Source organism: Anser cygnoides, chromosome 4 (assembly GCF_040182565.1).
Source record: "Anser cygnoides isolate HZ-2024a breed goose chromosome 4, Taihu_goose_T2T_genome, whole genome shotgun sequence".
In the NCBI taxonomy this organism is placed as follows: domain Eukaryota; kingdom Metazoa; phylum Chordata; class Aves; order Anseriformes; family Anatidae; genus Anser; species Anser cygnoides.
In genome coordinates, this window is record NC_089876.1 from 52,221,809 (window position 1) to 52,245,752 (window position 23,944).

General features: G+C 35.4%; 1 protein-coding gene across 6 annotated transcripts in view; it reads left to right on the forward strand.

The window, feature by feature from the left end:
- TLL1 (tolloid like 1) overlaps positions 1 to 23,944 on the forward strand; it is a 143,035-nt gene that overhangs the window by 75,419 nt on the left and 43,672 nt on the right. For 5 of the 6 annotated variants that reach the window (XM_048076161.2, XM_048076160.2, XM_048076163.2 and 2 more), the window contains 7 exons: positions 1,953 to 2,131; positions 4,018 to 4,123; positions 7,240 to 7,364; positions 13,254 to 13,369; positions 20,262 to 20,364; positions 21,641 to 21,757; positions 22,787 to 22,932. In XM_048076161.2, the coding sequence (XP_047932118.1) occupies positions 1,953 to 2,131; positions 4,018 to 4,123; positions 7,240 to 7,364; positions 13,254 to 13,369; positions 20,262 to 20,364; positions 21,641 to 21,757; positions 22,787 to 22,932 (892 nt within the window). Of the gene's footprint in view, positions 1 to 1,952; positions 2,132 to 4,017; positions 4,137 to 7,239; positions 7,365 to 13,253; positions 13,370 to 20,261; positions 20,365 to 21,640; positions 21,758 to 22,786; positions 22,933 to 23,944 lie in introns of those variants that run through there. The other variant, XM_048076165.2, reaches the window with a different exon arrangement.

The following is a 23,944-nucleotide window of genomic DNA, read 5'->3' on the forward strand; positions in this document are numbered from 1 at the left end:
AAATGGTTATTTACACCTGTCCTTGGAGCTACCTAAACCAGGAAATAAAAGGTTGTTATATATTTTATACATATTATCTATTCTTTATATACGATGAGGGTAGGAATGTATGAAAACCAGTCAGCATAACAAGGAATTATTATAATGTGAAAATCAGTTTTCCCCAACAGTATTTTAAAGACAGTTTCAAAATTCTTGATACAACCCTCTGAGGCTGTTATAATAACATATTTTATATAAAATAGATGTTGTGGCCTTTATAATTTTAAGGTATTACTATCATTTTTTTTTTTTAAATCTATTCTTCATTTTAACAAAAACTACAAAAACAGTGTATGCTTACTAAGGACAGGTATTGTCAACTAAAATGTCATGTCTGTATTCCTCTAATGTTCATATTAGGTTGTTTTAGAAATCTAGCTATATTAGACAAAAAAACAAAACAACAACAATCAAGGCTGACTTACCAGCCAACTAACTGTAGTGAAAACTTTCTGCCACCACAAAACCTGAAAGGAAAAAGAAGCACATGTTCAAATCTGTAGAATTAAATATGCTATTGGTATTGCTCCCATAGCTGCCCTTCCTTTATTGCCCACAGAGGTATATGAAGGATAGGATCATGCTCCATGCTAGCATTGACCTCCTCAAGAACCAAATACTACATAAAAGTTGCATCAGATGTATATATATTTTTTTAAGTGGGAGGAAGTGGAGGTGAACTTTTGCTCAGCACAATTCTGTTCCACCTGACAGACTGCAGAATTACAGAGAAGGGATGGGAAATCAGACTCTTCTTAAGGATTATAATGTTGAAATACTTAAGATTTTCAGAAGTGAAAGAGAATTACAATTTCAGATTGTTAAATTTCAGATTGTCTTCCATTTCTTCAGTATTTGTTTTACTCTCGATTCTCTGATTTGCTGGCATAGTCAGCAGACTTCTTTTCTAATGAAAAAGGAAGCAAATTTCTCAGTTAAATGTTGACAGTATGAATGCTGAAAAGGGGATCTTTGTTCCTTAAGTTTGCACTGGAATCATGAAAGTACAGCAGAAGAGGAATGAAACATTGGAGTAGTTGTGAAGCATTTTTTTTTTCCCTTGTGAAAATTAATTTTGATGATTAAGGTTCCTAAAGGTTCATATTGCAAGAAAACAGGAGTAGGAGAAGAAATGGTTTGCTAATATTCAGAGCATTCAACCTCCTGGTACAGAGTTGCTACAGTTAACGTTGTACATCACCCATAGCCAGAGGAACAGAAAATGTGGAGAGGTTGCTGAGTGGCACACCAGGATTTAATATCTCTTCCTACTGTATTTTCAACTGCATGCTAACGTACGTGAACTGAGTTGTTTAACAGACTACTGTTTCACTTGTATCATTTTATAAACAGAATTAATAAAGTAGGGTGACTTTTCTGATCAAAATAAAGCAAACTTATCAGACCTGAGTGACCAAGACTGGAGAGTGCTGACAAGGTATACAACATAAGTGTGGTGCAGAAGAAACCTTGTGCTTTTTCCACTTCCCTGTGCACGCCTCTGACTGTGCATGGGCAAGAGAGCAGTGGAGTATATAGATGAGATGGTACTTCCAGTGAACTTCATTATTCTTTGTGTGCAAATACATTCCTGTGTCATTCTGAAATACAAGACCGCATGTGACAATTCTGTTGATCACAACTAGCATCTTATGGAAGACCTGGAAGACCCCGAATAAATAAAAATAATAATAAATCATGCACAGGTTTTTTATTAGGAACACTAAATAGTAAGTTGTTCCTGCACTAGTTCTAGAGTTTGAGAGACTGCAGAAACTTCATGGTGTATTGTTCTGCTGATTGTTTTAAAGATAAACATTTTTTTTTCTCACAGATTTTAATTGCATTTCCTAAATGGTTTGTAGAAATACACATGAAAACTTTCATCTGTGTTTGTGTTTTAATTACAGGTGCTGTTCTTATGTGGGTCGAAGGGGAAATGGTCCTCAAGCCATATCTATTGGCAAGAACTGTGATAAATTTGGTATAGTTGTCCATGAACTGGGTCATGTTATAGGTTTTTGGCATGAACATACACGGCCAGACCGAGATGACCATGTCACCATCATTAGAGAAAACATCCAGCCGGGTGAGATATTCTGATAAATATTTTCAAAAAAAAAAAAAAAAAGTCTGCTTTTACTGTTTCCTTTATTTGCTTGAGTTTCTTAAAACTGAGTGCTCCATAACAATATCAAAAATAGGCATTTTTCTGCTATTCCTCTTAGCTAAACTGATCCCAAGCTGAGTTAAAAATGAAATACTGCAACTAAAACCATCTTTTCTAAAGGTCTGGCCAAGTTGCAAGTCATTAAATATTACTGGCTAGAAGGAGAGAAATAGTAATCAGACTCAGAAACTTTGAAGAAAACTGTTACTATTAAAGCCCTTTTAAGTAATTTTTCTGTGGTTGAGAAATGTCTTTGCTTTCATAGTCTTTACTGAATGATAACTAGAAACATGTTGATACCTGTTTATCTGTCCAGAAGATTGAGATTTGGAATGAAAGCTGAACACTGAATCTGTGACAGAGAGGCACTGTTCCCATAGTTTCCAAATTATAGGTTCCCTTCAGAGCTTGCTGCTTTAGCTGGTGGCGTTGGTGTCCTCAAGGCAAGGCATCTGAGGAACCCGAGAGCATGAAACTGACAGTTATCTGTTTGTCAATCTAGATGTTATGCTTGCTCTTGAGTCATGTGGCAAGCTGGAAGGAAGCTAGGCAGGTTTAATTTGCACTGTTCATAATTATACATAGTCTTTTGAAACACTGATTTTTACCTATGGTAATTCTCTGAAGGTTCAAGAAGGTGTGAAGCTGAAGCAAGAAAATGTCCAGTGGTAGCTTGGAGTATTTTTCTGTTCCTATAGAAAATGTTTGAAAACAAAGTAGCTATGAGGTGCAATAGACCTTTAGCCACCTCAGCTAGGACTTGGGAGAAATCTTGCAGCTGATGCAGACTTCTGTGCATCTCCGAAGTTCTGAAAGGCTCCCCACATTCAAGCGTTCCATCTATTCTCTCTCTCACCAACTTGCGTGGATTCTGTTGAGTGCTTATCCCTTAGGTTTTTTCTGTGATGGGGAAAATCCACTGCAGTGTCATCCTTAGCCTCCTGCTCTCTTCTTTCAGTTGTCTCTCCAGCTTCTGGCTGAAACCACTTCTTGTGGTGTGGTATCAGCTTGAGGATCACTAAATGAGAGAAGGAATTCATCACCACAAGGCAGTTGTTTTTTGTCATGTTATGCAAATGAACTTGATTAATAATGTTAATGCTACTGTAGGGTTTTTCTTTATTATTTATTTAATAATAATAATTAAATATATAAAGTAACATTAATATTTATTTAAATTATTATTCATTGTTTATTATTTATTTATTTATTTATGTAAGATACCAATATGAATTGGATTAAGGGGTGCTTTGCTTCTCTGTATACGTGATTAAGACAAAGAATTCCTGGTCTGAAATTATGAACTAAGTATCGTGCTTTTGTTCTACTTTTGTTAAGTTGTAAGAGGTAGGCTCTTGAAAACGTCACTTTCTAGTACTTGAAATACATGGCTGTTCTGACGGTAGCCTTTGTGGAAGCAAAGTCACGTTAGTATCCAGTCTAGAGAATCTAAAATGAGGAGGGTTCTTCTAGAGTGTTTGCTGTCAAAATGATACCCCCCTCCACCGAAATTAAGAACCAAGCTAGCTAATTTTGTGGATTCTACATAAAGTGCAGCATATAATGTAAGGGCACTTCATTTTTCACTTGGATTAGGTGAATGAGAAGAGCCTTTCGAAGTGTCAATATTCCAGAAGATATGTGTCTGTTCTCTTGGTTAATAAAAGTACACAATTACTCCCAAAAGATTTATGCATGTCAGTGAGTGATCAGGTTAGGATCTTTGATGTTTTTAGTTTCCCGTTTGTTTTTTCATCTTCACAAAAAGAGATATTACAAAGATTCTAATTATCAATCATCTGTAGGTCAAGAATACAACTTCTTGAAGATGGAGCCTGGAGAGGTGAATTCTCTTGGGGAACCGTATGATTTTGACAGCATCATGCACTATGCCAGGAACACCTTCTCAAGGTTGGAGTCTCAGGTTATACCTTTTGACTTTTAATTTTATTCCTCTCTATGAATGCTAAGAAATGTATTTCTTTAAAAAAAAACAAAAAAACAACAACACAAACAAAACTATTCTGGAATCAATTAAAATATCCCTTGCTATATAGTATCCTTATAGCAGTCAAAACACAGCTTGTTTATTTTAAGTCTGAATAATTTAATTATATTTTTAAATGCATTTCATTTCTGCACAGTTTCAAAGCAGGCTTTTAATCTTGCTTCAGTTCTTTACATTTTTTTAAGACAAGATAATCTAGAAACATCATTCTTTAGTACTTGCCTTTTTTTGGTAATAGTTTTCTATCCTGGAAAAGGTTGCATTTAGAAAAACCAAACAAATGAAATGCTTAGGCATTTTAAGTATAACATGATCTGCTGAAGAGAAAGTGTCCTTTGCATAACATCTGAGTAACTATGGTTTGTGTGGGTAGAACATGTTATAATATTAGGAAATCTACCATGCAAACCGCAGCCTTTGCGAAGGGCTGTAGCCAACAATTTATACCAGAGGCTGCAGCCTCTTCTGTATTGTTTGTGCAGATTGTCACTGTCATCAGAACCAGATAATGAGGAGTTCTGCTGCTTTTCCTCCAGCCTGTTTTAGGCCAGTCTGTTCTCAACTCACACAGGACTTGCTCTGAAACTCTGTGAATGGGTGTGAAGAGCTGTATAATGAACTGTTCACCTGGGCTAGCTTTGGTCTGGAGAAAAAGTGAAGCAGGAGTCTTTCACCTGGTCTCCTATTATATTTAATATGAAGTTGCAGTCCAGCTAATTACTCTTTACAATTTCCAGAGTAATATAGATTTAAAAAATTCTGGGAGGAAAAAAAAAAAAGACCACAACAGCTTGTTTGAAAAGTGATTTTTGTACAATTTCATGAATTTTAATTCAAAAACACTACATTAATAAATATATATATATTGTAAAGCAGCTATAATTTTGTTTGGATAATAAATTATCACTAGGCAATCTGAAACTTAGAAGTAAACTGAAGACCACCAGAAATCTCACCAGCCTTTCTTGCAAGCATAAAACACATTTCTTAAACTTATTGTCTCCAAAAATAGATGGATTATTAAAAGATATCCTACCAAAGAATGTGTTCAGCATATTCATAACTCACCCCGGAAGAGCATGGGAATGAGCCACATGAGGTAGATCTTAGTCATATTGCTTAATCCAGATACAGATTAATTACCTTAAGGAAGAGATTATAAGAACCTATATAAAATGGAGCAATTGAACAAGTTGGAACTCTCCAGAGTCCTAGGGCAATGACAACATCAAGATAATTTGAATTTTGGGCCCTGATCTCACCACTTTACAAGCTGGCAAAAACTGATAGTGCCACGAGTAGGCATGCCCTGCCCCAAGGTGCAAGAGGTTGTTACTTCATGCTATTTAAAAAACAACCATCAAAATCCTGAGGTCATGTATTGATTTGCAGTAAATTATCTTGAAAGCATGAGTTGTACTCAGTGTGGTATATTGCCAGTTGTTTGTTGTTAGACTTTACTCACCTGGTTAAGAAGGATAAGTCACAAAATATCATAAAGTTTTAGTCACACACTATAATATTGTTCACGCTTTATTAAAACTGTTACTAGCTGTTCCTGTATTAAAGTACATAGCAGAATAGTGCTAAGACATCCAAGAGGATTGTTTGAACATTTTTCAAAATAGGAATAGCATCAGTTCATTGTACCAAAACTTGGTGGAAAATAGGATTATAATTTATAGAAAGAAACACTTTTAAAAAAATATTAATGCACCTTATTTCTACAAACTGAATAATATAAGTAGTTTATTTCAGTGTTTAGCTTAGAGTAATGTCCTATGCTGTTTTTTGTTTGTTTTTGCTTTTTTTTTTTTTCCTCCAAAAATCTGTAGTGATGCCTCAAGAAATCTGTCTGAGTAAAGAGAACAGTATGTACCCTTAGTGCTTAAGGTTGTTCATTTCTTGTCATTTGAAAAGTAATCTATATTGATAAACGGTATTCCTGACTACAAAGATCCTTGCGGTTCATTCATTTTTTTGGACCTACCATACATAAAAATAACAAATTGGCTTTTTGGTACAAGCCCTACAAGGACACAAGAGAGTATCAAAAAGTTAAAGAACAAGAGATACAGAAACAGGTTAATCTGTTAACTTCCATTTTATTGGATTTTATGGGTTTTCAAATTCTGTAACATGATAATAGAACATTTTTGTATGTTCTTCTAAAATTAATTTGAGACTATTTTGGTTATTTATTCTCAATTTGAGAATATTTTGAATCATATTTAAAATTAGGGAAATTTTGAATGAAACTACAGATTTGGATCAAATTTGCTTCTCTATTATTCCTAGTCACTTAGGGTAAATGTTATTGAAATCACGTACAGTAGGTTGACATATATTGTTGTAAAGCAAAAAGAAGCTGCCAGGCAACCAGTTTATATTTCAGAAAGAACAGCAGCTAAGTAGAGTTAGATCTGTTATAACACTTGACAGAACCATGTTTTCACATTAATAATAAAAAAAAATGTATCCACTAAAAACATGGGAATGTCTTAGCATTGCTGGATGACTTCACATTGGATTGACAGGCATGACTGATTTTATTTGCTCTTACCCATGTAAGTCAGACTTTAAAACTTGTTTTAAAACTCTGTTAGAAATAGGAACTTTGTGATTAAGAATTTTGTTATAGGGTCTTATTTATGTATTTCTATATTACTTCATAATTAATTTTTTCAATCTAATGATCTGAGCAGCATTGCCTTTTCCCTGTGTAATCTTTTAGTAGTAAGAATTTTCCCTCCTGTGGTCTGATAGAAATCTAGAAGCTCATATGTTAATTGATGTACTGAAGGAATAATCCTTTTTTGTAACTTTACATAAGTTTTGCCAGCTTGAGGAATTTTTCTAATTTGTTTTCTCTATTTAATGTTCTGCATTTTACCCTTCTATGCCAAATGTAAATTCTAGATTTACAAAATAGCATGATACATTCATCAAACTCAGACAGTTTTATGATAGAAACCTGATAGGTTTTTTTGGGGTCTATTTTTATTTTTATTTTTTTTAGGGGCATGTTTCTGGATACCATTCTCCCTTCCCGTGATGATAATGGTATACGACCTGCCATTGGCCAGCGTACCCGTCTAAGTAAAGGAGATATTGCACAGGCAAGAAAGCTGTATAGATGTCCAGGTATTGCACCATAAACAAACAAAAACCACATACTAGCAATTGTTTGACTTCGTTATTCAAGCTGAATGATAATTTTTTTTGTGTCAGCTGCTTAGTAGTCTGTTTCCATGTTGGCAACTGACATATTCAGTTCAAGAACTGAATCATAAAAAATCTTGTAGGTAAGGTCTCTGGAATGCAAAGCACTTAAGGATAGATAAACTGCGTGGAACAATATTTAGTTTCATGATGTTTCAGTCTGTTTTGCTTAGTTGTTCAATGACTAGTAAAGAAATGATGTTTAATGTCACCTCTGGTTTACACATTTGCCATGTAAAATGAGCTGTGCAATTAGGTGGAAGAGTTGCTTCTAATCTACATCAGGACTGGAGTCCTGTTTGTTCTGAATTTTAGTGGAGTGTGAAATGAGTAAATTTAAATTACTGCAATCAGCTCTGAACACTTTTTTTTTTTCTTTTTTCAAAATTTCAGGAATTAGTACAGGCCATGACATCTAAGGTGTAAAGTATCTTTTATGGATGAACAGGTTAGGTCTTATTACAAATGTTATACAGTTGTAAAAGACATGTTTAGTATTTGAATATTTTCTGCCTAATTCTAGCATCTTATAATTTCAGTACGAATTAATATTTTATCTCAGACTGGCTGTCTGTCTCAGAGACATGAGGGGCAACTCCAGAGTAACCAAAATTCAACACTGTGGGAGCTAATTCTTCTCCAAGTGCTAGCAGAATGGTGGAAATTTCAAAGTAAAAAGGTTTTACTTTTCTTGCTCTGGCTATAGCTGAAATCTGTTTTAACCTTTGGTTTAAACTGAAGCATTTCAGAACACTATCTCTCAGCCAGGTCATTGTGGGAGGATAGGCAAAACAGCTCTGTGTCAAGTTTTGCAGCCCTTCTGCTCCTCTTGGGACTTAACGAAGGCACAGTAACTGTTTCAAGTCAGTTATATGGCTGCTTTTTACCACCTGATCAATACAGAAGGACTGAAGTGATGGAGATTTGTATCAGCATCAGTGGGTTATACTGAAGATGTAGATCTGATTTGATGTGCGTTGTATTGCTGAAATATAGTTTTGGTTTTACTGTAAGTACATCAAATCATAATGTTCTGTATACGGAGAACATGCACAGTGTTTATGGTTTTACCAGAGGAGAAACCACTTTAACATATTTTCTTTAACAACTGCTCCTGTTAGAATAGTTTTTGTTCTGTTCTTTTGGTATGGAAAGAACTTGAATAGTAGAATTCTTCTTGGCAGCATTATATCTAGTAAGTTTATATAGACAGCAACTGTTTCATACACGCAGAGAATAAATATACATATTGATAACAAAATTTTTGAAGGCAAAAATATTCTATAGAATCAAAATAGCTGTGAAAGTAGCCAGTGTCTTTTATCACATTGATTAAAGTGTAAAAAAAAAAAAAAAAGATCTTAGTGACTGAGAAGCAGATTTGAGATTGGTGAAGCTGTCTTTCATCAGCTGAGCAAGTGCCAGGAGTCAATGACCTATGAACAGCAATTTTGATTTAGTTTTATTTTTTTTCTTAGGATTTTTGTCAAAGGAAAACATAGGTGCTGATAAGGATCTTGTTACATTTTAATCAAGGTCTCATTATTCTACCATGTAACAATGTAAAGCAAGCATGTGAGTTGAGAGTCCCTCCTCTGCCAACCTTAGTTTTAACTTTTGTCTTGCCATTTGAGAACAGTTTTTGATATTCAAGGCTGAATCTATTACAGTTTTCAGTCTGCTCAATAGGATAACAGAATATTATTTCTTTTGGTGCAACTACTAAAGTTAATGCAGGTTTGCAATTGTAGTCGTATGTAGAAATTGCAGTTGATTTAAAATGCATATATAACTTCATAGGAACAACGGAGTAAGAAATGGGAAATGACGGAGAAGTATACTGGTAGGCAGAAAGAGAGGACAAGAAATAAGTGTGCAGAATGGGACTGAATAATGGATGGGAAAGAAGGCTCTGACTGGCAGTAGAAGGTTTTTCAGATGAAGAGAAGGGAGATGTAAGAAGTTTAGCAAATTTCCAAATTGCCAGGATCTGTGACAGTATGTGTGGAAAAGAACAGATGAAGATTACCCAGTTTGGTTCTTTCTGCTGTTCTTGCTGTTCCTCAGGCTTAATTTACTGCCTTGACTACTAGATTCTAAATTAGAAAAAAGCATCCATCTTCAAAAGCCAGTCTTTACTGACTATATAAGAAAAATTAAAATTTTTACATTAAGATCTTTTCCCTGTAATTTGTATATTACTTTTCTCTAGGATCCCTATAAAGGGGAATCAACAGTAACCCACTGATTTAAATTTTTGGTTTAATCAGTTTGTTATCAGCACCAGTTACTTTTAGGGTTTTGTAGCATCTGTATGTGCTATATATGTATGGAGCTGGAACTAAGTAAAAGGTATTAAAACTCTTAATTCCCTTTTGGAATAATAGCCAGATATTATGGTATATATTTGCTGATGCTAGGGACAAAAGAATGAGAGTTGATTCCCTAAATGCCTTGGAGGCTGTGGACTTTGTCATCTGCAGATTTCACTATAATCCTTAATGGAACTTAACTGCATGCATTGGCCTAGACCAAAGCAGTGTTAAACACTGGCAAGTTTCAGTGGTAGAAATTGCTTTCTATAATACAATCTACCTGATTTCTGCATCTATTGCTAATCTTCACGTGGAAGAGAGAAATTAATTTTCCCCATCCTTACCACAGAAAGGCTCATCAGAAGACTAAGTTTCACAAGCTGTAAAACAGAGAGCAAATTGGGTTTTGGCTGGGGTACACGTGTGGGCAGAGCTGAAGTGCCATTTTTCTAAGTGGTCTAGACTAGTAAAATTGATATAAGGCATGAAATTTGGGAAGGAAAAAAACAGTGGAGAAAACTTTGGCCATGGTAATGATTAACTATGGAATAACAAAAATATACAAATGCTTTGTAAAGCAGAGGTTTATAAGATAAAAGTTGCATTTAATTTATTTTGACATGAAATACACTAAAACTAGTTCTTAGGAAATTTAGGTATGTGGTTGTTACTATGTTTTTACTTTTACCTTTCTTTCTCAAACTGAAGTCCGTTACTAATGGACTGTAACACACTAAAATGTGTAAAATATACCATTTTATAAGCCTATTCACAAATAATGCAGTTACACAGTCTAGTCACAGAGAAAAACCTTAAATTCTTTAGTGACAGAGTTTTAACCGTTTCAATAACCACTGACCAATTGCAGAGGAATGTGCTTTAAATAAGAAGAGCCCAAATATTAACCTGTTAACAACAGCTCTGGAAGCCAGCCTGGAACTCAGATCCCACAGATAAATAAATAAGCTAATGATTAATATAAGCTACATTTCCCTTGAGTAACCAGAAATTAAAAAATAAATTGTAGATGTTGTGAAACATGTAAAGCCCAAACATATTTTATAAATTCTAGTTATGTTAATTATTAATAGAAGTTATCCAATTAATTTTTTTTCTTATGCTTGACTTATGCTCAGAAGTATTTATGAAAATTTTGGTTCATTAGAAAGCTCACAGGCATTTAATATGGATATAAGTTATATTGTTGGATGAGCTAGCTTTATGCTATATAGATTTATTCTTTAATTTTAACAAAAATAAAATGTTCAATGACAGCTTTTCTTCTGCTAAAGTACGTAGTTTTATGGCTATATGGAAGTTCTGTATATGGAGCATGGAGCAAATAATCCTGCACTCTTTATGACCAAGAGAAATTCTCAAATGTGTTCAAAAGCTATTATACTCTGTTAATTTACTTTTATAAATGGTTAAAGACTCTAATAGAGTAAGGGGTAATTATGCCAGTGTTTTCCTCTTGCCCTTTTACTAATTTCAGGGCTGCATTTGAACTGACTTCTTGTATGTCTCAAAATACTTGGATAGCATTTTGCTTGCTTACATACTTCACATCATGTATAAATGTGCATGGCATGACTTCATAATCTCAATATATGTGAGTTGAAGTTAAATGAAAAAATGCAATGTGAGCAGAAAAGATTGGACAAAGAGCATTCTCCATCAGATGCATGTCATCTGCTGAAGGCTTGCTTAGTAACTAACATTGGCAAAATAGTTATTTAACTAAAGCAAAAAGATGATGTACTAAAATTTGAAATTATATTTGTACTCCTTCTGAGGGTATGCTGATGCAGTGTAGTCTTATTGAAGCCATGCACGAAGGCAAGAATAAGAGAGGGCTTTAAGAGCTCTTCTGCTCTAAGAACGAAACACTTGGATTCTCCTGAACTGTGAGCATGTCTCCTGCTCTGGGTGTCTCTGCTTTCAGTTCTGCTTTCCTCTGCTCCTGTACATGACTATGAATTTCCCCTTGGCATTCTCTTAGATGCTTTACATATGTATTGTAAGCTATGATACAGCTCAATAGCACTTGAGGAACCCCGTACAGTACTCTGCAATTCATTCAAGTTTTCATTCATTGCCATGTTAAAAATAAATTGTGGTTAATTATGGATATAGCATTTTCACTGAAAAGGCTTTGTACAGAAATAATTATTTAGTACTGAATACCTTTTGTGTATGTGTCATTTTCTGTGAATGTGCAATTTTTTTTAGAGATAAAAAACACTTTTTAATGATGGGAGGAAAAGATTTTTTTTTTTTCATTCCTAAAGGACATGGTGACAGTAACTTTAGCTATTAAATTTTTGGGGGGCTGCACCAATCTTTTTCTCTCTTCATCATAATAACCATTTCAGTGTCAGAGAGCTTGCCTAATGCCCTGAATGTAGCTTATGCCTGATATTACAGTGTAGTTGTCAGATTACATCTTAGATGCATTTTAATAAGACAGCCTTTACAGCTGCATTGTCTCTTTGTCATAAACAATCTTTTGTCCCCTTTTATTTAAAGATTTTCCAGATCATTTATAATTCATTGGGATTTTGATGGATACAGTGGTTCACCTGCTGGCAGTGTTAGTGCTATAATTTGAAAGCACTGCAGATCTGATTACACTGTCAGTCATGGGATAATACTCTCAAATTCACATCTCTCATATCACACCTGCAAAATCAGTGGGTGAAACAACTTGATTGAAGGTCAAAAAGATGACTGACTGAGGTGTGACAGCCTACCAGAATCAGTTTAATGGGGGAGAATGGCAGGAGCTTGCAATGCTGTATTTTAGTGTGCAGGGGAATTATTAATCAGTCAGCCAGCAGCTAGTAGCATGATTGACAGGTGAGATATAGGTTCTAAAAGCTTCAATAATAAAAAATATAAAATCCTTCAGTATTTTAGGACTTTACATTGGTTTTGCGTTATTACTCTCATCTCTACAAATCGTTGTTGCAAGAGATTCAGTTGAAAATAGGACATAAGTTTTCTGTACCAATATAAATGAGTGACTTTAGGTCAGACCAGTCTCTCATGTGGTCAAAGTACTAAATACAATGAAACCGCTGACAAAATTCCAGTGTGGTGGCAATCACACCATGCCAGTTTTTGTTTTAGATTTGTTTTAGTTCATAAAGGATGTGACTAAGGGTGTGGCTAACTTTTTCCCTGCAAAATAGTTATATATATAATTTTGCAGTTGATGGACAGCAATGACATTTTTAACACTGCTGTAATTTTGGTTAAGTCAGCAGACAGCACACAAGTGAAACAGTTCATGGAATAAAAACATCCTGTGTAAAATGGAATGAATGTCAGATTGGCTTAAAATCACTGTTTTGAATAAATCATAAAATAACTAGTCTGTTTTCCATTCTGCATCTGCAGTGAGTTAAATGCATTCTAAATAGATATTGGAAAGACATTATTATCTGGTAGGCACATTCAATTTTATATTTTTACTGTATTTTGTTTCTTTCAGCCTGTGGAGAAACACTGCAGGAATCTACAGGCAACTTCTCTTCTCCAGGATTTCCAAATGGTTATCCTTCCTACACGCACTGCATATGGCGAATCTCTGTGACCCCAGGGGAAAAGGTATTCTTAACATTCTCTCAGCTAAACACAGATACTATTTTTAAAGTAAAATGTTGCATTTATGTTTAAAGCTTGCATAATAGTTGAAAATCATGGTAGGCCATAGGCCATGTCTCTTGAATGAGAGCATGAATGCTGTGCCATTGACTTGACTGTGGTCTGTGGCATTAGAACACAGTAGCATCCATCCAGTGGCTTTCCACATGAAATGAAGTCATGATTTCAGTCTGTGTGTTTACATCATGAAACCCCTTCAAAACTGGCTTTCAATGCAGTTGGTGTCTCGGCATAGAGGTAGGAGAGGTAGTGCAGACTCTTGGATGGTCTCTTCTCCAGTATGGGCTCAGACAAGCTGAGCTGCCTGGGACTGGTAGCTGGGCTTAGCCTCAGGGAGCTCCTTGTTATGCAGAAAGAGATTTTGTGAAACAGTAATAAAGGAAAGAAAGTGGTATTTTGGGTGTTCCTGGTATTATTCTAATGCATAGGCTTTTAATTTCTGGGTGTCAATTTAGGGAAAGTGTGGATAAAGAGATTGGTTTGGTGAGAGCAGTTTGGGCAGAAAAGTGTGCCATCCCACTGAAAGCAAAACCTGTTCTTCTTGTGTGCACTTTCAAAACATACTAGCTGAATCTTGCTTTAAAGTATTGGCTCAAATATTAGCCTACCTCAAAACAAATAAGGATAGAGGGAGAAATGGGAAGTTTCACCTTCAGACAAAATATGCAGGGAAAAAAAATATATTGTAAGTTTCTTTACAGGAAGCAGTAGCCAATATTAAGCAAATACTGCCTGAAGGCTGAAAATTGAGACCCAGCTCCAGTCTCAAAGCTGGGAAATCCAAAGAGGAAAACAGAGCATTTGCCCCCAGATATTTCATTTTTGTCAGTTTTCTCCCACTCGGTATCGGACATAGTTTCTCCAAGTTGGATTACTTTTTCTGTGTTTCTTTCAGGTTAGGGTCCTGGTAGACACCAAGAATATATGTCCCTGGTGTGCTAATAGATCCTGAGGAGCTGTAAAAGCATTTGCTAGTGTGAGGAATGAAAGCAAAGTCATTTGGACTGTGTTCACCCTCCTCTGGGCAGGAGCCAGTGACAGGAGGAAAAATAAACATGCTCGGAGGGTGTGGGTGGCTCTGCAGGTTTGCAGGGAAAAACAAATGAAAACAGTTGAATAAGAGAAGGGTTGCACAAAAGATGCAAATTAATCTAGATAGGTAACTTTATATCCCCATTATTTGTGTTGCTTCTGACACACAGCTTCTTAACAACAAAAATGGCTTAGGTTTCTTTCCTGTTACTCAGTTATAAAAGTCAAATGTTCATCTACAGTTATTGTTGGCTTCTGAAAATAACATTAATATATGAGTTGGAAAATTATGGTGCTTAAAATTGATAGCATACTCACAACTTTGCACAACTGTATCTGTGGATGTTAGTAACTGTAATATATTTGTAGTACTATTGTAATGTCTTGATATTGCTACCACTATTGAGCTGTACAAAATCTTAAGCCCTGTCTTGAAATCAGCAATATAAGGAGACCAGCTCCCTTCCCATCCTATTCCCCCCTCCAATGGAGAAAATGACTAAACCCTGTTTTCTAGTTGTAATCTGACGTAGTATGTCCTGTTTGTAGGGCACTGTTCTGACCTCCAGCTCTCATAGTCTCCATAGAATTCAGCAAGAACAACGTAAATGATATTTGTGCTAATGCCAAAAAATCTGTTTTGTCAGCGCTATTCCCACAGGATAGTGCCTTACTTGAGATAAAGGACTTTATTTGCAGCAAGTACTTGATGCAGATAGCAGAGTAGCAGAAATGAGGTCTAAATATTAACTAATGCATATTGCATGTTGCCTTGGACGCATTTATTATGCGTGATCCCAAGTTTTTTCAGCAATTTATGGTAACATTCACATTATGAAGGGAAATAAATATATATTTAAATCTATTTCTTTCCTTTTTGCTGTTTTGACCCTGATAGATCTTAGAAATGTCGGATGGTGGTTAGAGTACGTATAAGTATATCACATCATGTTCTGAAACATCGATGAGCACTTTAGTCACCTAAAAATAAACTGAAAAAGCATCAGTCCAGATTGTCTAGCTCTTGTCTCTTATTTACTGAGATTTAATATTGTGCTGTTTGAGCATAGTTTAGAGAACTATATTCTATCCATGCTGCTTTCTACATGTACAGACACCTCTGATCTTTGGCAGGAAATTCAGTGAAGGACAGGACTGCAGTGGTACACTCTGGCTGTAGGAATCACTTTATTGATAAAGATCATAAATTGCCACCCCAGCCTAAAATATGTGCATCCTTATGACTAAAACAAGGCAGTTCATTCACCTTTTACTTTCTCCAGAGATGTAAGACTACATGGTAAACAGCTGTACACAGTGTATCTATACATAGAAAAATATCTGGGGAAGGATGGTGTTAGTAACACTGTATGCCCTCTGCCAGGGTTAATCCCTCTTTCTGGTGTATAGAGATATTGTTGGCATGGGCAGTTTCAACTCTGCCAGTGTGTTTTTTTTTTTTTTAATCTTCCTTTCTGAATAGGTTACATTACTTTCTATTTTTCCTTAAATTTTTAAGTGAATGATGAAATAGGACAGGTAAGTCCTTAGGTGAGATGAGGAAAATGCCACTTGCAGAAAATTTAGTTAGTACTGCCTGGTGTTTGCTAAATATCCCAGGTGCTGGGCAGTATGATATATTCTATCTGAAGCTGCAGTAGCACAATCGAATCTGCTGTGTAATCAATAATTCTTTAATTGCACTGACAAACACCCATTGATTGTTTTTTCCTGTGAAGACTTTCAGCCATCTTGTCCCCTTGAACAAGCTCTGCCCTGTCTCTAGCTGTCTTTAATACTTTGCAGAATTGCAGAACAGAATCTTACATATTTTCATTCTTGCCAACCAAAAATCGTGCTGTGACAGACTGGGGGTTCTGCTTATGTACAGCTCTTGAATTCTAGTCAATGTTAAGGAATTGCTGTATCATCAAATACCTTGGCAAGTCAGAGTCAGAGAAGGCTGTGAAGGTTATTTCATATAGTTTCAAAGACAGGGACCATTACGGAGGCTCATTGCATTTTAATGGTTTCCATTTACATAGCAGCACTTTGGCACAGTGACACGATCACACCTAAGTAACACCATCCTTTTTCCTTTTCTGTCCTGGTGATTGAGGTTTGGAGAAAGGCAAATTTGCAAACAGAAGACAGAGAAATCTGATGTTTCAGCTGTGTCCTGCAAAATGGAAAACTTGTGGCTAGACTCATGAGAGACCTCAAGGCTGTAAACAGCTGAGCCATGGAGAAGGCATAGGATGTGGCTTCCATAACCTGCTTCCAACAGAGCCAGCTGGGTTAGCTTAAGCAGACATGGAAGGTAGCCTGACCTTCACCAGGTGTCTGCATCTCATCTGAGTAGAGAAAAATCCTCCGCTTTGAAAACCCCTCTGCCTGCATGGCTGGGATGAGGTCGACATGGATGGAAAAGGACAAGTAGACTGCTAAGGGCAGTAGAGGACCAGTAGACTGCTAAGGGCAGCCTAGTAAATGCCAGCTGAGAGTTTCAGCTAATGCTTTGACACACGCCATTTTTGGGCCTATAGCACAATAATCTGGAAACTGAATATTACAACATTGAATGATTTCTGTCAAATTTCTCAGTAATACTAGAAAGGAAACATACCTAATTTGCAAAATTAAAAAAAAAAATCAACAAAAATTATAATTCCCCAGCAAGGCCCTAGTGAAAACCTAGTAAGGCAAAAGAGAATGAGAACCATACAAAGAGAGATATTGCATAATAGATTGAAGATAGAGGCTGTTAGGTAGAAACCCAGTTTTCTACCAACACTAGCTTGTTCTGTTGAGAGTGCATCCAGAGTGTGTGTTGTGCTTACCTGAATCATCTGAGTTGTCCCTCTGCTGTTGAAATTTGTTCTATTTAACCTGAATTGCTACATCTGAAATGGGAAAACAGTCATGAAGTCTAGCTCACAGAACTTGCAAAGATGCAGGAGATTGAGAATCAAATCTTGGATGTCCCAAAGGCTGGTGTTCAAATCCTTGGAGTTAAACAGTGGACTGGCTGGATTTCTGTACTGGCTTTCATTAAAAACATGAACAAACAACCAAAAAACCCCACAACACTCCCTCCTTGCTCCACCACAGTTCCCTACATACTCCAGCTCTTAATGGCACTGATTTGTTTGATGTGTTTTCTATAAGAAAGCTATAATTCTTCTCATTCGCTGAATGATTAAATGAGAACATTTCATTCTCCTTTAATTCCATGCTTATGAGCACATCCACTGTCCATATAATACTGTTATTTGATTTTTTGTTGTTGTTGTTGTTAGGACTTTATTAGCTGTTTTTCAAAGTTTAGGGAAATGGAATCTATACTCAAGGCCAGGTAAAATATGGATATGGAAAAATAGCTCAAAATATTTGAATATGTATTCCTGCAAACTTGTCAGTGTAAGGAATGCATATGTTTTCATCAAAATATGTTCATTTCTATTGTAATTATTATTGCAACAAAGAGTAGGGGTTACATAGAAATTGTCTGATTTCATATCAGTCTGTTTTTTTCTTGCAGCTCAGGACAGAAGCCTGATATATAATTTGATCATCAATATAATTTGATGACTTTCATTGTTATGGGTCATTATGATCCACAGTGCCAATAGCAGGTGTGGATATGAGTTAATATTATTTAGATATTGAGGAGTTTCCAAAGTGTCAAACTAACATTAAAGTGTACATTCTCTGCATACATATCTGAGACTAAATTACTACCTCCCTTTGTGGCCCTAAAGTGATATAAGGAAGGGGCCCAAAGACAGAGAGAACAGGCTAAAATTGTTGCATCTGCTACACTGAAAATGTTCCAAAGCTGCTTGCAGGAAGTTCCCATGAAGAACACAGTGCTAGAGACAGACTGTGGTTTCAGCAACACTTACGGAAGTTTTGTGGATGTGGTAGCAGCATGTGAGTATAAATGTTTGGCCTTACTCAAGCATCAGAACAGGTATTCGTTTATTCCGTGCTGTCCTGATGGTCCTTGGCATGCTTCATGGCTCATACCTTCATCCCACAAAGCTGTGGCCTCCAGCATTAATATACCTCACGGTACAGGACCTCTGGCTATTGGGTTTTATTTGCAACTTCACAGATGTTTTCTGTTTCCAATGGCATCAAATTAGTAAAGGTGAAAGCTACATAGAATCACCCATGAGCTTGATTTTTTTACCCAGTCAGTAGGTTGCCAGCACTAGGGTAAGATACAATATGGCCTTCAAGATAGAGATTTTCCCATTCTCCAATGAACACAAAAGAGATTTTTGAGAATGTAGTTGGGTGTGTGTACAATTTTTTTATTTTTATTTTTTGAAAAGTAAGTGAAATCAAAATTTCTGCTAGCCTAATGTTAAGGGCTTTATGTTAGCTTTAAATTAGCTTCCTCCAATAGTTGTTTTTCTTTTGAGAATGTAACAGTCTGAAAAAGTTCTGCCTTTCTGGTTTACTCTTGTATCACATCATTGTCTTTGGAGAGACTTGTGGTGCCTTCAGAAAAGATGGAAGTCATCCCACATGACTACCTGGCCCATTGTTCCAGTTAGTAGTGTTTTTTCCTCCTTGGAGCTGGACTAGGGGTAAATTCCTCTCCTTTTAACTGACACTCACAGCTGCTTCATAGGCTGCCATGGAATTATATTTTTGCACTATGAGTTGTTTGCTACTATGCAGGAATTTCTGTTTGCTTTGTAATAGCAAGTTTTAATTGTGAGTTCCTAGGATCAAAGCTAAAAATAAAACCACTTAATGCTTGTATGTAAATAAGGAAGAGTTTTATAGTTAGTCTGAAATATTTATTAATCTACACTGATGAACTGATTTGGGAGAAGATGCATTATTTTTCAGATATGCTTAAATCCAATTAAAGGATATGAATTGGAAGTGTGATTTTATAATACAAAATATGAATGAGTCTTAATCTTCATGTTTTGACTCGTCCCTGAAATTGCAGGGCGTAATGCTAAGACTGTCCCAGTCAGTCAGGGTCCAGCCTGTAGCTATTGTGAACCTATGATCAGTATAACCTACTTCTCTGTTAAAAGTGTAAGTTTATGGCAGGCTAAGATTAGTATTTCGAAACCAAAGTGGGATAATGTGGCAGTCTACAGTACTCCTGATATTATGTATTGAAAATATGCCTATTTACAGATGTGCTCAGTGAAACTGGGAGTCAAAGTTCCAGCAATGCAGAAAACTGAGATTTCTGTATAAAAAGCTTTATTATAGTTTTATTACATCTTTGTGTGAAAAGGGAACTTGCGCCTTTTCTTTTAATGATCCTGTTTTTAGTATTATGGTCCACCATTGTCAATATATAACTTCTTTGAAAGTAAATTATCTTGTCAAAACAGTAGTTGAATGGAAACACAAACCAAAACAATTCTTTTTTACAGCTGTCAGTGCTGCTTATAGTCACAGAATGGAATGGAAGAAGAATTGGCAGGAGAATTATCAAATAACATACTTAAAATGAGATCAGCACATTATTTTACCATATGAGCATTCTTGAATTTGTATTTCTCAGTGAAAATCTCCCTGTAAGCAGCTAAATTTGTGTCTTGGATCTTCTTGACTATGTAAGAATAAATTAAAAACAACAACAACCTTTTAATATTCTAATACAACTTTTTGCTTACTATAAAAGATTAGTTGAAGTTAATTGTCTAAGCAGTTGGGATCTTTTTATGGGTGACCACTGGCTTCTGTTCTGCAGAATGCTGTTGAGATCATTTTCTGGTAACAACCATATGTGATTTAATTACTTGCTTTCTTCTGATTACAGATTGTTTTAAACTTCACTACAATGGACCTGTACAAGAGCAGTCTCTGTTGGTATGACTATATTGAAGTAAGAGATGGCTACTGGAGAAAATCACCTCTGCTTGGTATGCAATTGTCAAATGTTGCTCTGTCCATAGTTACAATGCTCATTCAGTTCAGTGGACTTGCTTGCTATTGTACACGCAATATTCTTATTATTTTTTTTTAGGTGTCTAGAATGTATCTAAACTAAGGTGGGAAAAACAAAACAAAACCAACTTAAATGATCTCAAATAAGTTGTTCATTTGACTTCAAATCTGAGCCTTCCCTTTCATTGAAACTAGCTGTTGTTCAGTTTCATGTGGGGAAAGAAACTACAAAATGTGCAACTTTTTGCTTTGCTTATGGGTGTTAAAATATGAAGTTTCCATAGGTGATTTCTGTATATGCAAAATGTGCAGGTAATAGTACAGGTGCATGTTTTGTACTAGTCCTTTTGCCTTGGCAATATGACTTAAAATAGCATAGCCTTTATTTTTAAGGCTTTATTTTTAAAGTGTCAAGGAAGGGTAACTTTTCCCCTACTCCAAATTCAACCTTTCCGTGTTAGTTCCGTAGTCTTAAAATAAATAACACTAGCTGAATCCAAAGGTTAAGTTTGTCAACCTGTGGTCTTCTACAGTTTTAACTGGGGATTTCAGGCCATTGGAAACATGAGTCTCCAACCTCTTAGGCCAGTTTTGTTGTTGCTTTTAGAAGATAGACTAAAAATAATTAGCATTTTAATAGCCACTATTTAAAAACAATCAAAAAGAGATAAAAGGGAAATAGATACAGGGGACAGCTTTTTAACAGTAATGCCTGTTTTCTTAAAAAGAAAAGAGGAAACAATTAAGACCAAACAGTAAGTACTCTTTCATCTTGTTCCCTTCTGTGTCACCTAAACAAATGAAAATTTCACCTACCTAGGCTGATTTTAAAGGGTGACATAGTACAGTGTCATTTAGATGTTAGTTTTTAAATCTCTGTGGTCCTTAGACATGATGAGCAGTATTACTGTGACCTGGATTATGTTCATCTCTTAAGATTAGTACTCACTTTACCCTTCCAAAATGCCTCGGTTTGTATGCAAAGAAACATTCTATATCAATAATTTCTCACCTTAATTCCCCCAAGATGTTATCGTTTGACTTAGCCTGACAGCAATGAAAAGCTTTATAATAAAATCTTTGTGTATTTAGGTCCCAATCTGCAGAAACGTGCTCCACCATAAGCATGTGAATAGTTCCACTGAGCTGGTTATGCTACTCCTGTCTATAATGTTAAACACATGTGTAAATGTTTGCAGCGTTTGGCTTCAGAGGCGGCAGAAAATGCAGTCACTGGTTGCATGTTTTTAGGCAGGTTTTGTGGTGACAAACTGCCAGAAGTCCTTGCGTCCTCTGACAGCAGGATGTGGATTGAGTTCCGCAGCAGCAGCAACTGGGTTGGAAAAGGTTTTGCAGCAGTTTATGAAGGTTGGTCTCTTACAGCACTAAAGATTACTTGTTTCTGGATGAAAAATCTTAACCAGATACCAACGAATATATTTCTGATCATATATAGGTGTACATATATAAGAAAATGAAATTGCTATTTTATGACTAAAAGAGACTAAAAGATGTCGGCTTAGTAGATACATTTTGAAACTTCATGTGATCAGATTTCAGATGACCTCTTTTCTAGGGACACCACTGATATTATTCATAATGTTTTTGCCTATTCTTTCATTAACTAAATGTGCATGTTGTGCTCTGTGTGTGGAAATAATTCTTTGAATACTTTCTGTTCATTCTTCAGAAAATCTGACTAAAGTTTTCCATATGCTCTGGGACTACTTAATAAAGAGATATTCCCACACACTGAGTATATTAGGAAGTCTACATTCACCTGTTTAAACTAAAGTAGAGCTTGTTTTCATAAATATTGAACTGTAGGATTTAATTACTATTTACAGTTCTTTACATAATTATTAATATGGATCCTGGAAAAATGCATTTACTTTTCTTGAAAATATTTCTTATGTATATTAACTGTTTTTTCATATTAAGTGTAAGCCTGAAGTGTTAAACTGTAGAACAAAATTTATAAATCATTGCAGAATATAAGGTTTTCCTCTTATTTTTCTCTTTCTAAAGGTTAGTAAATAATAATGAAGAAATTATATTTAATATATTTCAAAGGTGAACTAAGAACTATTTTGACCATGTAAATATGTTCTGTAAAACATATAAATTCAGGTCATCAGTGATTTCAGAGTCTTCTGCAACATTATAAAATGCTTAGCACTATTAGAAATGCATTACATTGACTAACAGAAATATGTATAGTGGTCTAAATCAATCATGATTTCAATAATTTGTCCTTGGTAGACTTTCTAAGTATTTTCTAGAATAATCTTCTCATTAATTTTAAAAAAGAAGAGGGGCATAAAGATGTCAGTTTGGGCATGGGGGACAGTAAATGTCATTATTGTAAAATTACTTAGAGTTTTATGTTTTTGCCAGCTATATGTGGAGGTGAAATCCACAAAAATGAAGGCCAGATCCAGTCTCCCAATTATCCTGATGACTACAGACCAATGAAGGAATGTGTATGGAAAATAACAGTGTCTGAAAACTACAATGTAGGATTAACATTTCAAGCGTTTGAGGTAAAGTTTTTGGACCAAATTCAGAAAAGCATCTAGTGAATAAGTAACAGTGACATTTAAGGGAAATCCTCATTAAACCTGTGGAGGAATTTATTAATTCTCTAACAAAAATAACCTCCAGAATCCAATTCTGCTCTCCATGAAACCTTCTTTTTTTGCAGACATTTTCAAGAAGATTAAAGGTTTTTATATTATCTGTGTTATTTGAGTTGGAATGTTTAAAGTTCTGGCGATTGTTGCAGTATAACAAATACATAATCCAGTTCAGTAAGGCTGCTTTAATATTCTGTTAAATAACCAGGATTTTCTGTCTTTACTGAATCTTATTGTTAAAAAGGAATGTCTATCTGGAAACAAAACCCTGTGGTGTTTGGCTTTTTTTTTTTTTGAGAAAAAAAAAAAAAGCATATATATATATATAAAAGGCCTCCCTAAATTCAGTTTACAAACATATATTTAGAAGGGGCAGAAAAAAAATCTTTGGTGAGTCATATCTATGTGTCATTATCATACATCTTTCTATCTAAACATTGCTAAACAGTGGTAAACTTTTCTGTAAGAAAGAAAAAACAATATTTCATACATCTTATATATACATACATTATACACTGACTTGAAGTTTGTAGATAAATTTAGTAATATACTTGGAATCTGGTCTAGTGCAGACAAGATGAGCTCTCCTGGCCAAGAGCCTTTCAGATGCTATTTAGACTGCTTGGCCTGGCTCAAGGTTACTTAACACAGTATGTTAGTCTCTCTCTTCAAGCAGTAACTTTATATAACTTACTGACTAGATACAGAGATTTTCTAGTCTGCCATAGTTGCTCAGTATTTTTTAGTGTGATCTCAAGAGAAATGGCTCTATGAACCTGCATAGGAGACTTGCCATAGTATTTGACTACCACGCAGATACTCAGTGATGGTCTGTGTTCGTGGTACATTATTGCTTGCACTGACCCTGGTTCAGTTTCACCTGCACAGAGAAAATGGGAGCACAATTTTATTAGTGGTT